General features: G+C 35.2%; 1 protein-coding gene across 1 annotated transcript; it reads left to right on the top strand.

Annotated features, from left to right (window-relative positions):
- Positions 1–13,321: 13,321 nt before the first annotated feature.
- On the top strand, positions 13,322–15,191 carry LOC311297475 (ladderlectin-like). Its single transcript, XM_084419776.1, has 6 exons — positions 13,322–13,561; positions 13,704–13,771; positions 13,963–14,057; positions 14,369–14,488; positions 14,654–14,759; positions 14,949–15,191. Exons 2-6 carry the CDS (start codon positions 13,711–13,713, stop codon positions 15,014–15,016), a joined length of 450 nt encoding a protein of 149 aa, XP_084275902.1. The 5' UTR covers positions 13,322–13,561; positions 13,704–13,710; the 3' UTR covers positions 15,017–15,191.
- The last annotated feature ends 582 nt before the right edge of the window (positions 15,192–15,773 follow it).

The following is a 15,773-nucleotide window of genomic DNA, read 5'->3' as shown; positions in this document are numbered from 1 at the left end:
AATTTTAAGTTAAAGCAACAGAAAACAAGCTGTTCTCCATAACGTGTAGTGCAAAGATAAACGTTTGGTTTTAGTGTTCAGGAACAGTGTTTAAAAATAAGTTTTAACCACTCTAAGTTCGTCAGCCTTTTAAGAAGGTAAAACCAATAAGTTTTGGAAATGTTGTGAAAAAACAGGGTCTCGTTGACAGCAACAACTTCTCTAATGCAGCTCAACCAGGCTTTGTCCCCCTTTTTTTTGTATTAAGTGGACAGGGTTTATTTAAATGAGTACCATTGTGACTTCATAAGATCCGGTTAAACTAGAAAAGTGTGGGTGAATGAGAAGTGAGGAAGCTTCCTGAGGAGGCATGAGTGGGGATACACAGGTGTATCCTTCCCTGGGTGGAGCTAAGACTTGAGGAAAGGAAGCAAGGCAAGGAAACAAGGGGTGCATCTCAATAAGAAGGCTGTATCCTACGAAGGCTGCAAATCTCGGCTGCCACGTCATCAAACATTGCTGAAGGCCATCTCAATTTGAAAGATCCTTGGAAGACTGCCTTCGTTTCACATCCTTCATTTGGCCTGTTTTGAAGAACGTATCGGATGCACCCTTCGCGGCCTTAAATCACCCACAATTCTTTGCACATATTTAAATTCATGAAAATATACTGATGGAAATCGAGTCGCTACTGAGATCGTCTGAGTTTATTATGAAATGTAAGACAAGAATAACGTTTTCGGACATTAAGTAGGCTATAGATGTTATCTTTTGTCTTGCTGTAAATAAATCACTAAAACTAAACTGACAATAATGTAAGCCACTGGGAGACCACCTACCCAAAAATGAAAATTCTGTCAGTAATTACTCACCCTCATGTTGTTCCAACCCCGTAAGACCTTCGTTCATCTTCGAAACACAAATTAAGATATTTTTGATGAAATCTGAGAGCTGTCTCACTGCTCCATAGGCTTCTAAGGGATTGAAACTTGCTGGCCCAGAAAAGTTATTAAAGACATTGTTAATATAGTCCAAGTGACTACAGTGGCTCAATCTTAAGTTTATCAAGTGACGAGAATACTTTTTGTGCGCAAACCCCCCCCCCCCCCCCCCCCCCCCCCAAAAAAAATAACGACTTTATTCCACTATTCATTTCCTTCTCTCTGGGCCTCGACAAAGAGTATACATGGATTTCTCGGCGACGTAGTTGTATGCATCAAGGGATTTGTACACTCTAATCATTTCTCTTGTATACACACTTGCTTGAATAAGATAATTATGGCTATATATCAGGCCATACAATTGCTGGCCACTTCTTGTCATCCACAATCCAAAGATCGTCATGTATTGCGTAGGGAACAGGTGTCGTGCCGAATTTCGACCCCTGCCGAATTATTACCCCCCTAGTATTGGTAGGTTTAGGATTAGTTGTGGGGGAGGGGTTAGGATTAGGGGTGGGGTTAGGATTAGGCAATCAGGTACTGACTTCAACGAGGGGGGTAATAATTCGGCAGGGGGTCGAAATTCGGCACAACTACGGCTGTCAATCAAAATGTGGAGCGGTGTATTCGTTCCATGTGTTTCCTGTCAGAAAACAAATAGATAATTTGGTAAATTAAAATTTAACAGAATTTATCAACTTGTTGCCTGCTGTGGTTGTTTTAATTCACATCCTTTCTAAAAAATATGAACGTTTTTGGTTTAATATATTCTTAATATATAAGACTGTCAATTATCTAATTTCATGTTTTATATTTTATTTGTTCATTGTTTATTTTGTTGGGTTTTAGTTGGAGTTGGTCAGAACTGTTTAAAAATAATAATAATAATAATAATAATAAATTATATATATATATATATATATATATATATATAGGCTATATATATATATATAATATATATGTGCGCATGATGCCTGCTGCCTTTGGGCTCAGTGATGTTGAATTTAAATGACATGTAAAATAAAGACATATAAAGTGATGTAATGGTGTTTTCTGGAAGGAAAGGAACTAAAGAACAAAAGAACAAAGAACAAAGAATTTTTATCAGCTGAAAGGCAGAATACAAATGTTTTTATTAAATTAGATAAACATTATATAACAGTTTCAGGTTATGTTTTGGTGTTGGTAACATGTCCCTCATTGTCCCGCACAAACTTATAATCGTCCCACATTTGGTTTGTTTGATGGTGGTCACCCTAATTACATTACTAACTTAGTCTAACATGATAATTCATACATACATCACAGTATGTCCAGATTTTGATTCGTAAACAGTTGGACGTTTTACATAATGTTATATTAATATGAAACACAAACAAACAGATCCAACTCTGAAATTGCAGTTTATTTTTGAGTCAACAAGAAATTACAAACAATGCGAAATCTACGTTAATTACAATGTTCTTTTACAGAACTCGGCATAACAGCTAGCGGTTTTCTGCCTCCTGGATGCGCGCGCATCCGGTATTGTTTGTATACAAGAAACCCGTGTATAGAAGTACCAAGAGGCGAAACTCCGTTGCAGTTTTGACAACAATCGCTAGATGGCGCTGCTGTCGCCATTTTGGATTGAACCAACGGCTTTACCGTTAGCACAACTACCGTAGCCTACAGCATTAACATTATGTCTGGAAATAATTGGAAACAAAGAAAACAGTGTTATGCCATCAACTGCAACAACTACCAGTGTACAACCAATCAACTAGCATTTCATAGATTCCCCAAAGATCCAGAGAGGTAAAGTAGAAAAGGTTTTTATTAACGTTAAAGTGAGCTAACGTCAACGATAACAGGTGTTGCAACGTTAATGTAAGCTATCCCATAACTGCAGTAACTTAACAGTTTGTTATGAATTTGATTTTGATCTAAATTGAGTCAAGACTCGAAATGGGCTTTCTAAATCGCATATTTTCAGAGATATATGAACACATAACCTGGCAAATGACCGATTTATTAATTCATTGTTATCACTAAATTAACCCTTTAACTTTTTTCGCATAAACATGCAAATCACTATCCAAACTTAAATGGTTGTAATTCAAGAATGCTTTGGAATATAGACCTGTGGTTGGTCTTGTTTTAAAGAAGACATTTGCCAGATTGTTGTTGAAGTGCAAATAAATTATGAAAGTGAAACAGAAGAAAAGTTATACAAGTTTGAGTTTATTAAAATGTACACATTTAAAAAAATATATTTATATTTTATATAATATATATATATATTACAAAATATATTTTACTCTTTAACTGCAAGAAAATGAAAGCAAACAATCTGAACAAGTTGTGTTCCACATTTTAGGTTGATATCTCAAAAAATGAGCTTTCAGTAAGATTTTATTTGGGCGTAGTACCAAACTTTTTCACTAAATGGACAGCCAAGCTTCCTTACTGACCATATAAGGGCGCCTCTATTTTCATATATGTTTTGAGTGATCTGAACCATGTATTTCCATAATTTTCATACAATTTATGAAGTAGTATCATATTCAGAGGTAGTATGGGTGGTTTGGCAGTATTTTGATTTGAATTCAACCTCTAATAAACACATAAAAAGAGCACATATGTGCGTTATAGCTCGCAGCCGCATCACAAATCGAGAATCCATAATATTTTTCTTTATGTTTGAAACATTTTCAGGCACACTAGCACACACACGCAAGGTCTCTCGCTCCCTCACCCTTTCTGCCGTGTGCTCTACATGGTTTGGAGCTGCGCGCTCTTGCTCGTTCGCTCTAGATTCTGGGAGATTTTAGCTAATTTGCGGGCATCAGGGAGCCGCTATCAATATGCGGGAGACTCCCGGAACTTCCGGCAGACTTGGGATGTCTGCTATAGAGATATTAAAAACTAGAAACTACTATTTAGTTCCCTTAACCGCTTTTGAATTTGAACCGGTATCGTTCAATTCTATGACAGCTGTGTTGCGTTCAGTCCAAGATGGCGGAGCTGCAGCTCTGCGCATGGGTGCATTTGTTGCAATGGAACGTTCTATTGAGTTTCGCCTCTTGGTACTTCTATATTCTTTGGCCTCGAGTTAGTTCACGTAGTGCTTTAGCGCAGCGCGTCTGTGTTGTACGTCACCACGTAGGCTCACTATTGGCCGACGCTGGTCATGTGTGTGATGCGTGTGACGTACAACACAGAAGCACTGCGCTAAAACACTACGTGAACTAACTCGAGGCCCAGAGAGAAGGAAATGAATAGTGGAATAAAGTCGTTATTATGGAAGCTTATGGGTAGCAAATTTCAATTGGAAATGTAATATGCAAAATGACAATGCAATATGTAAAATGGCAATGCATTTCTGTATTTTAATTTCAATTTTCCAATACATTTGTGCAACGTTTGGTGCAAAATGAAAATGAAAATTCAATTATATAATTTACATTTTCCATTTCATACACTAGTTTTAATATGTAAATTTAATACAAAATTTAAATCAAAATGTATTACAGAAATGTTCAAACAAAAACTGTAGCAAAATTGTAATTTAAATGTTATTTTTTCTTAATTGCATTTACACTCACAGTTAAGACACTTGCGATTGCATTTCCATTAAGTGTCCCGCAATGAATGTAGCAAAATTCAATGTGCAATTTGAAAATGCATTCTGAGCCGATCACGTGCCCGTCCCGCTCTGTCAATCACTGCGTGAAGGCGGGGCTCGGCAACAGGTAAACATACGCTACGGTGCGTATTTTGAAGTGTTGGAAGGAAACACGGCGGCGGCAGAGCTGATACAAGCGTTACATTCACTAGCAGATGAAGTGGAGCGTGGACAGAGAAATGGTAGTGTTTCCGAAGATTATTACGCGTCTGCAGGTGATAGAACAAGTACGATGTTGGACCGTCTGGGTGTGGGAGAATATTCTGCCTTATCAGGCGTCAACATTATGCTGAGCTGCTGTTGTCTGATGCTGGACTGCGTTGATGGTTTCGTTTTGTATAATAATATTCTCATTGTCTGATACATGCTTATCTTTATTATTATTATTATTAACTTTAATACCCAATAATGTTGGAGATCCTATAGTTTTTCCTTACAAATGCATAGGCCTATTACTCTGTGATCACATAATATGACAAAGCTCCGTTGGTATTCGGTATTAATAGCTACCTAAAAACGTGACCGCTCTTTACTGACTGTAATGTTCAATAAAGTGACGAATGTGATGTGTGACCATCTCTGTTTATGCAGCTGTATAATCATAAAATATGAGGCAGACATGCGAATCCCCTTTCTATTTTATAAAGCATATTGAATACACAGGGTCACGGAATCTGACGGGTCAAATTCATCGACCTAGCCTTTTTTGGGTGAATGTGGAGCAGGTCGAGGGCTGGTGACGTCATCGTCTATAATTCAGTGTCTAATATTTTAAACAACAAAGCTGCACACGAAACTTTAACCGACACAAACGATCGCACAAACAAACGAGACTATTTTGGGTGAATGTGGAGCAGTAGGGGGCTGATCGACCTCAGAATGACCAATAAATATTATTTTAACATTTAAGAAACCGAAGCAGCACAAAATAAACGTTTATCAGCGCAAATTAGCACAAACATATGAGACTATTTTGGGTGAATGTGGAGCAGGTTGGGGGGCTGATGACGTCATCGTTTATAATTCGGTCTAATATTTCAAAAACTGAAGCAGCACAAACAAAACCGGCACAAACCGACCAAGACTATTTTATTTGGAGCATGTGGCGGCCTGGGTGACATCAGAATTACCTATAAATAGTATTTTACTATCTAAAAAACAGAAGCAGCACAAACAAACAAAAATTACAGCACAAACGAAGTAAAAAACGATTAAGCCTATTTTGCCGACGTTTTGCATTGGGTTGGGGGCGGGGCCAACTTCACACAGTGATTGGCGGGGCGGGCACGTGATCGGCTCAGAATGCATTTTCAAATTGCACATTGAATTTTGCTACATTCATTGCGGTACACTTAATGGAAATGCAATCGCAAGTGTCTTAACTGTGAGTGTAAATGCAATTAAGAAAAAATAACATTTAAATTACAATTTTGCTACAGTTTTTGTTTGAACATTTTAAACATATCTAATCATTTCTGTAATACATTTTAATTTTAATTTTGCAACTTATAAAGCGTTAAAATATGTATTAAATTTACATATTAAAACTAGTGTATGAAATGGCAAATGTAAATTATATAATTGAATTTTCCTTTTCATTTTGCACCAAACGTTGCACAAATGTATTGGAAAATTAAAATTAAAATACAGAAATGCATTGCCATTTTGCATATTACATCTCAAATTGGAATTTGCTACCCATAAGCTTCCATACGTTATTTTTGTTTGTTTTTTGCGCACAAAAAGTATTCTCGTCGCTTGATAAACTTAAGATTGAGCCACTGTAGTCACTTGGACTATATTAACGATCTCTTTAATAACTTATGGGCCAGCAAGTTTCAATCCCTTAGAAGCCTATGGAGGAGTGAGACAGCTCTCAGATTTCATCAAAAATATCTTAATTTGTGTTTCTAAGATGAACGAAGGCCTTACGGGGTTGGAACAACATGAGTGTGAGTAATTACTGACAGAATTTTCATTTTTGGGTGAACTGACCCTTTAACCAGCGCCCCTATTTTTGAGAATTTTCTACAAATGTCTGTAGCTCTTAAACTCTATGGTCCACATTCATAACTCTGATCTTTTTTTAAACTAGACACTTGAAACTTTGTTACCCAAGAGTCATTATAACTCAAAGTAGCATAGGAACAGATAAAGATTTGTAATACAAAGTATAAAAAAAAAAAAAAGTTCAAATAATATTTTCGTGCGGTGACCGCGGGGCAGAAACATTTATGACGTAGCCATGCACACTTCCTATATCTCATTCTAGCATTTAATGTTGAGGAGGACCTTGGCTGCGTTCGAAACCGCATACTCACTGAATAGGTAGGCTACTTAATTTCAGTAAGTAGGCTACTTACTTCACGAGCGCTAAAAGAGTAGGTACTATATATCGCCAGATCTCGTTAAGTATGAAAGCGATCCGACATCTGCCATGTTTGCGTTATCATGTGACCTACGACGCGTTATCACACTGTCTATATGGTTATCACAAACCAACAATTCAAAAGATACGAACGAGAAACGAGAAGTTTAATTCATCTATCTGTAAATATCTTGATATTGATGAAACGTGCTCATTTTGTGGTATTGTTGAAGAAACAGCTTCCCATTTATTTTGTGAATACATGTAGGGTTGATTTAAGTTTTTATATTTTAAACCTGTGACCCACAGTTTTATCCTTATAACGATATATATATTTTTTTTATTAAGAAACCCCCAAATCGTCATCTCTTGAATATGTTGTTAATTTCTTTATTTTATATCCAAACATTTTCTCCTTTAAGTTTTCCTCTTTTTCTTGTTGAATTTACCTCTCGTTTAATCCCTCAGGCTTATAAATAACAAAAAAATGTTATGAAGAACTTTTTAAAGATACTTAGCCTTGTCAGTGTTCTTTTTTCCTGTGTATAAAATATCATATTATGATGTACACAAACCCATGATTTTTATGTTTTTGTCATAATGATTGTTCATTGTTAAAGATACAACTATCTTTCCCTGATCTTGTATGTAACTATAAGTTCTGCAATAAAAAATTAAATGAGCGACAGGTGCACTAACACCTCACAACATCAGTAACTCAACAGCCCTACTGTAACGATCACTAGCTGGAGTGCCCTCGAGAGCCACTAGAGGGCGCTCCACATAGACTATGATCACTTCCTCACAAACTACATTTCCCATAACTCACTGCCCGGACTCATCAGCACTCATCATCTCATTCACCTGTGTCTTATCACCTTGTTTCACTCACACCATAAATACCTGGTTTTCACATTCACATTGTACTGTTACTGCATTTCTGAGCGTTATTTACCCGTGTTTGATTCTTGTATTGCTGACCTTGGACTGTTTCACCGTTTCCTGATTGTTTCTCTGCCTGGCGTGATTTGGATTGTTTATTGGACTCTGATAATTGCTGCCTGTCCTGACTTCTGCCGGTTATTCGGATGTTCTCTGTGTTTCCTCCATTGATCTGTTCGCTGTAGGGCAGCTGCTCGAAGATCTCACCTTTGGAGAAAACTGTTGATTTTATACTCGAAAAATGTAGCACAAATGTATATTCCATAAAAAGGAATATTACCTCAGAATGAATTGCATTGCTAGCCCATCCCAAAACGCAAACAAAATAATAATAATAAATGCTGATCAATACTTAATTAGGCTATATTACTTTTTTTTATACTGAAAATTATATAATTTAATAAAACATGCAAAATGTAATTTTTGTCATATGACATAGCTATGCATGAATACACACTACTAGATAAATGCAGTGAAACATCTTTCAGTCAAGCAATGCATTAATTCATACATTAATTATATTTTATATACTGACAACAATAAGAAACATGAATAAATTAGTAAAAGAACAAATAAAAAGTAACCATCACAATAAACAAATGCATATCAAGTCAACAACACATGAAACAAAGCTTTATTCAAACTACAAGCATGTCTTTACAGGCGCTGAACCCCAGATCCTACTGCCATCTCGACACAGCGGTTTCCATTCTGAGGCTTTATTCTGATGAATCAGCTGACCGCCAGAGGTGAGCCGTGCCTTTGTGCCGGAGGTTGTTGCTGCTGCGCTGTGCTTCACAATCAGAGGCAATAAGAGCAGGTGGAGTGATGGAGGGTCTCATCCATGGCACCGTTTCCAGGATTCAGCTCTGGGCTCCTTATCCTCAGTGCTCACGCCAGTCTGCAGAGATTTCAGATCCTACAAAAATGCACAAACATAATACAAAAGCAGTCATCTTAAAGGGATAGTTCGGCCAAAAATGATATTTAACCCATGATTTACTCACCCTCAAGCCGTTCGAGATGCATAAGTAAATTTTTTTTCAGACGAACACATTTTCAGTTATTTTAGAAAATGTCTTAGATCTTTCAGTGGTTATAGTTTGAAGCAATGGGGTCCACCTGCTCCAAGTCCCAAAATGTGCATGCATCCTTCACAGAAGTAATCCATCCGGCTCCAGGGGGATAAACGAAGGCCTTCTGAGGGTAATCCGTGCGGTTTTGTCGTAAAAATATACATATTTAAAACTTTATAAATGAAAATAACTGGCTTTCGGTAGCGGTCGATGCGCGTTCACGGAGATGGATGCTGGCGTAGGACGTAGCGTAGGAAGCGTCATGACGTAGAACGCCAGCATCCATCTCCGTGAACGCGCATCGACCGCTACCGGAAGCCAGTTATTTTCATTTATAAAGTTTTAAATATGTATATTTTTACGACAAAACCGCACGGATTACCCTCAGAAGGAGGTGGACCCCATAGCTTCACACTAACCACTGAAAGATCTAAGACATTTTCTAAAATAACTGAAAATGTGTTCGTCTGAAAAAAGATTGACATATGCATCTCGAACGGCTTGAGGGTGAGTAAATCATGGGTTAAATATCATTTTTGGCCGAACTATCCCTTTAACAGCACAATGTAATTTGATTTCTGTATTAAAAGTAACATAAATTACCTTACTTTATATTTTAGTAAAATCCCCCATGCCGCAATCATCTTCCCTTGCAGGTCCTGCTCCACCACAAAAGATCTGCAGCAAATGCACAGAAATCAAGAATCAGAAAAGTGTTGTAATATCTCTATTTGAAATTACAATAATTAAAATAAACCACAACTTAATATTTAATTGATTTTGTTATCCATTTCTGTTGTACACTCACTCAAAGCCTTTGATGGCAGCATTCAGCTTCATGAGCCACTCTCCACTGGATAAACACACATCTGTTCATCTGTCCCTGTAACATCCCGACAAGATTCACGTTACCTCTGTGATTTATGAGCTCAATACTACATTTACATGTTGAGGTTGTTGCTGATGTGTTAACTCACTTTTTATCCAACTTAAATGTTCCTCAATTTATCAACAGTACTAAGGGACAAATACAATAGACAACTTATGTTTAGTTACTTTATAGATTTGTTTATTTACTTTACTTACAGCACATTTGTCTAATGTAAACAGTGTTGACAACAGTGAATTATCCTACATAATAGCACACATTCATCACTCAGATGTCTATTTCATGTTGTGATGTGCTCATCTTCAATACTTATAGAATATTTTCCTTTCAGATGTAAATAGAAATTTAAAATAAGCGTCTTTAGGATGTAACGTTATATGGTTATGTAAATCCACTTTAGAGACGTAGGCTACGTGTGCTTACTGAAGCTAAAACATGTTTTTACAGCAAAATCGCAATACTATACTGTCTAACTCCTTTACACCTTCAACAGGTAAAAAGTTTAGGCTACTCTACAGTAGTTCAGCACATGCGATTTTAACACAAGGAACCGTGTTTACACACATTTGAATTTTCTTATCTCTTAAGCTTCACTTTTGACTGTTCTTGTGTAAGACTGCCCTTGGGTAACTTTTTTACGTTATGTGCACATCGTGGACACACCTAGACTGATAAAGATTATTCTGTGGTGAAGGGAATTAAAAAACAAATGTAATTTCTACATTACAAAAGTTAGTTCAGGCAAGAATAATATAAATCAATTCTATATTATTACTCAATTCAAGCTTGTAGAAATTAAAACTTGAATTTATAAGTGTATTTTACTTGGAATTGTTTGTTATGTTTACAATGATTCTTTAAGCAAGTTATAAAATTAAGTAAAACCTACCTCAAATTTCTGATAAAAAAGTTGAGTAGGTTGCTTTCATTGTTAGGTTTAGTAATTTGTGGTTTCGTGACAAGTTCATTTTCTATTCAGAATGACCCATTCATCCTCAAACTACTGATTGTTACCGTTATTGTGTGTTGTGTATCAAGTATTGAGGTTTCTGTGGTTGGTTGGGTATCTCATTACCTTTATTGTGTAACAAAGTGTAACACAAAATCTACTGTGTTGTTTTCTTAAATGCTTTTAAGTAAACCATACACTTTAAAAGCATGGCTTATCTGAGTGAATAAAATGTACTTGAAACAGATTATTGCAAAGTCAACTTCAAATGAGTGAGTAGAAATTACTCCACAAACTCTAACTGGCCAAGTTAAGTTTACTTAATTCAGTTAATTCCATACATGTGAAATTTACTTTAAAAAACATTAATGCAAAAACTTATTCACTTTTTGTTTTTCTCAGTGAAGAACTGGACCTTGAACAATACTCACATACATTTGAACATTTTACCTCTCTTAATTGTTACTATAATTATTGCCATATGTGGTGAGGTTTAATCTTTGAATATGATCGGATGCCTATGACATCCTGGATGTTATTCCCTGATTGTATGTGTATAAATATGACCCATCTTCAATTTACAAAAAAAAAAAAAAAAAGGAAACTGGTTGATTTAAAAAATGTAAGTATTGTGAACATAAACATTTCAGTTAATTTAACTTTGTAATAGCAATTGCAGTTAGGGTTATTATATTTAAGTTCAAAGTTCAATTTCCAAGTTCAATTTATATATATATATATTTTTTAATTTGTTAAACTAGAAAAGTGTGGGGGATGTGAGGTCAGGAGATAAACTTCATAATTTGAGTTCATTTAACTTAAATTTATTCACATTTCACACATTAAAACATGTTTACAAATTAGTAGCATCTACTTATATTTTATAAGTAATGCAGATAAACTTAAATATTTTAAGTATATTGTAAGTAAAAAAAATATATTAGATACAAAATACGGGCTTACAGAATAAATAATTAAAATAAAAGTTACCATCTATGTAAAACAATACTCTATAAGATGGGATGTTTTAAAAGCTTTTATATTAGAGGAGATTTTTTTGAAGTGATGACAATAGATCAGAAGAGAAATACTTTACAGTTATGTTTACATTTAAGGTGTCTTGCTTTCTGCGTTTTTCCACTGCATGGTACAACTCGGCTCGGCTCGCTTTACTTTGGCTCGGTTTGCTTTTCCACTGCAGTTTAGTCTGCTGGGTCATTCCGCGTCAACTCAACTAGACGTCTCCGGCTCAAATTTTAGATTTTGATCATTTTTTTCTGTAGGAATTACAAACATAAATATTGATGAAAGACAAAATATTAAGTGTCACAGATGTATATTTACTGCGTAATCCACTGTTTTTTGCCTCAAGTTTGGATGTAACTCAAGAAGTATTAAAGATATCTTAATATCCTTATCAGAAACACACTTCAACATACAAGTCCTTAAACACAAGAGAGGGGAACACAAGATAGGAATCATGACAGTGACTTAGTGTTCATATTTTCTTAAGCTTCACTTTTGACTGTTCTTGTGTAAGACTGCCCTTGTGTAATTTTTTTGCGTTATGTGCTCATCGTGGACACACCTAGACTAAAGATTATTCTGTGGTGAAGGGAATAAAAAAAAACAAATGTAATTTCTACATTACAAAAGTTAGTTCAGGCGAGAATAATAAAAATAAATTCTATATTTTTACTCAATTCAAGCTTGTAGAAATTAAAACTTGATTTAAAATTTTACTTGGAATTGTTTTTATTGTTTACAATGATTCTTTAAGCAAGTATCAAAGTTATAAAATTAAGTAAAACCTACCTCAAATTTCTGATAAAAAAGTTGAGTAGTTTGCTTTCATTGTTAGGTTTAGTGATTTGTGGTTTTGTGACAAGTTCATTTTCTTCTCAAAATGACCCATTCATCCTCAAACTATCTACTGATTGTTACCGTTATTGTGTGTTGTGTATCAAGTATTGAGGTTTCTGTGTTTGGTTGGGTACCTCATTACCTTTATTGTGTAATAAAGTGTAACACAAAATCTACTGTGTTGTTTTCTTAAATTCTTTTAAGTAAACCATACACTTTAAAAGCATGGCTTATTTCAGTGAGTAAAATGTACTTTAAATGTATTGCAAAGTCAACTTCAAATGAGTGAGTAGAAATTACTCCACAAACTCAACTGGCCAAGTTAAATTGACTTATTCTCTTTGTAAATTTTACTTAATTTAGTTAATTCCATATGTGAAATTTACTTTAAAAAAATATGAATGCAATAACTTGCAAAAGAAGTACATGTAAGTACATTTTACTTTTTTTTTTTTTTTAAGTGAAGAACTAGAACTTGAACACTGGCACTCTTGCATGCAAAAGGCAACTCAAGACATACATTTGACCTCTTAATTGTTACTATAATTCTTAATATGCCATATATGGTAAGGTTTATTATTTGAGTATGATTGGTTGCCCAACAGGACATCCTGGATGTTATTGCCTGATCTCTTATGTATATAAATATGACCCATCTTCCCTCAATAAATATGAGAATGTTATGGTATTACACAGGCTCTGTGTCTGCTTGATCATTCTCCCTTCACACATCACAAGGGTTGAGGTGCCTGTTTTCAACTTAAATTGATCTAACACAGCCTATGCACACTTGATATTAAGTAAATTATAAAAGCAAAGCACGGCTGTTTCTGGAACTTCACGAAATCTTCTCCTGAGATTCTGAAGGCAACAATTTGAAAACCAAGGTGAGTTTTTGGAACAGAGACCAACTGAATAAATTTTCTACCTAAAGTATTTTTGTGCTTTGTCATTTAATGCATTGAGAATGGCAGTGTGCAGCATATGAGTGCATGCAGACATTTACCTTTTCCTGTTTATTAATTTCAGGTTCATTATGGCGATGCTGAAAAGTTTTCTGCTTCTTTTCATGATCTTCTCCATGGGGAATGCAGGAGGTAACCAAGACATTTATTTGTAAAAACCCTTGCTATTTAAAAACATTTTGGAAATGTACAATATTCCATTGACTAATATTTGCATGATTAATTACAGTGTATAAAGTGTACATATTTTCAGCACATAACATAAAACAACCTTATTTGTTGTGAATATTACAAGAACCCTAACATTTATGTACTGGATGCAGATACTTTGGGCAAAAAATGCCCCGCTGGATGGATAAATTTTGGACACCAATGCTACAAGTACTTCTCTCATTCGACTAAGTGGATGACAGCAGAGGTAATGTGTTAGTTACAATAAGGTGATTTGGTCACACTTTATATTGGTGTTTTTAACTATCTAAATAGACAGATGTACAGCCATGTATATGTACACAATAAGTACATAGCCTACATATTGACACTTAATATAAAGTGGAAATGGTGATTTTTATTTATTTATTTTATTGCAAATAAATAATACAGAAAACGGATACTAAATCGGAGCAGACTTTGTTTGCAAATGTCTTAAAATGTTGTTTAAAAAGTCACTTATGCTTTATGCAAAAAAAATAGATTTTGTATTGACTATAATAAAATGTGTCTCTTTAGAAAAACTGTCAAAGTCTTGGTGGGAATCTCGCATCTGTGCACGATAAACTGCAAAATGATTTCCTGCTGAGTCTGATGCCTTCCACACGTTCTTGGGTTGGTGCTCATGGTGGTGTAGAAGTAAGTTAAATTGTGTCCTAAAGAGACCTATTTGTTTGTCTAATAAAAAATGTCTGCTTTAAACAGTAAAGGCAATGAAGAAGTTTCTAAAGAAGATGGTTTGGCATCTTCCTGAAGTCTGACTGCAGTAGTGCAATCTTTGTATTCACTCTCTTCACTCATTAGGAAGGACAGTGGCTGTGGAGTGATGGAACTAAGTTTTTCTATACCAACTGGTGCCGTGGAGAACCTAACAGTCGTTCTGAGAACTGTGTTGAGATCAACTGGACCTGTAAGAATGCAATCTGTTTTTTTAATACTTTCAGTTATAATTTACAATACTACAATTTCATATCATACAGTAAAATTAAATGACTCATTTGGATGTCACAAAGTGCCTTAAGTTGAACATTCTGTGTTATTTTGATTCTAACACCTCTATAATGATCAGAATAACTTATTTCATTATTTCACCCTACAGCTAACCGTTGCTGGAACGATGCACCCTGTTCAGACTCAAAGTCCTATGCTTGTGTCAAGGGCATGTGAGACCATATGCAGTCGTGCTGATCCACAGTTACTTTGACTGAACGGCATTTACTTTTTTCTGATCTTATCTTTACAACAATGTTATTCTAAAATCAAATCTCTTCTGACAACTTTAATCTCTTCTCAATATCTTCTCTGAAACACTCAAAAGCATTAATAAAGCAAATCATGTGCATTGTGGACAATCACATTTATTTATTTATTTATAAATTTATTGCACAAGTCATACATAAATGTTTCATTCATTCATTCATTTATAACATGCATGAACGAAAAAAAAGGAACAGGAAGAAGAAAATCTTACCTGTCACTTATTTGTGCACATTAAAAAAAATAATAAAAATACAGCTACTTTATGAGTGGATCAACCCCGATCCTCACCCCAAACACCAAACATTTTCAGTATTACCTATCTTTCCACTTAATTGTCATCATCACTTCAGTTCATAGTCCAAGGTGTTCCACAGTTTAACTCCGTAAATAGACAAACACATCTGTTTTTGTGTAGTACGTGCGAAAAGAGTTTTAAAGTGATATTGCCTTCTATGGCCATCTTCCTCTGATACAAGAGTTAATCAATTTTGTAAAACCATAGGCAAAACTCTCTGCTTAGCTTTCAAAATCAACCAAATCTTTGAATTTTAGAAGTCCGGAATTTACAAATAAACTTATTAGTGTGTTCTCTGTAGCCTGTCTTGTTGATAATCCTTAACGCTTTTTTCTGTAACAAAAACAGAGGTTTTGTGTTACTAGGGTA

This window comes from Rutilus rutilus, assembly GCF_951802725.1.
Source record: "Rutilus rutilus genome assembly, chromosome: 9".
NCBI lineage: Eukaryota > Metazoa > Chordata > Actinopteri > Cypriniformes > Leuciscidae > Rutilus > Rutilus rutilus.
Note: the sequence above shows the minus strand (reverse complement) of the source record. Positions and strands in the feature narration are given on the sequence as shown.

Excerpts from the sequence above, each read along its gene's own strand:
- LOC311297475 (XM_084419776.1), top strand. The coding sequence starts at position 13,711 with ATGGCGATGCTGAAAAGTTTTCTGCTTCTTTTCATGATCTTCTCCATG. Across the intron at positions 13,772-13,962 it reads CTCCATGGGGAATGCAGGAG|ATACTTTGGGCAAAAAATGC; the intron begins GTAACCAAGACA and ends TACTGGATGCAG. Across the intron at positions 14,489-14,653 it reads GTGCTCATGGTGGTGTAGAA|GAAGGACAGTGGCTGTGGAG; the intron begins GTAAGTTAAATT and ends TTCACTCATTAG.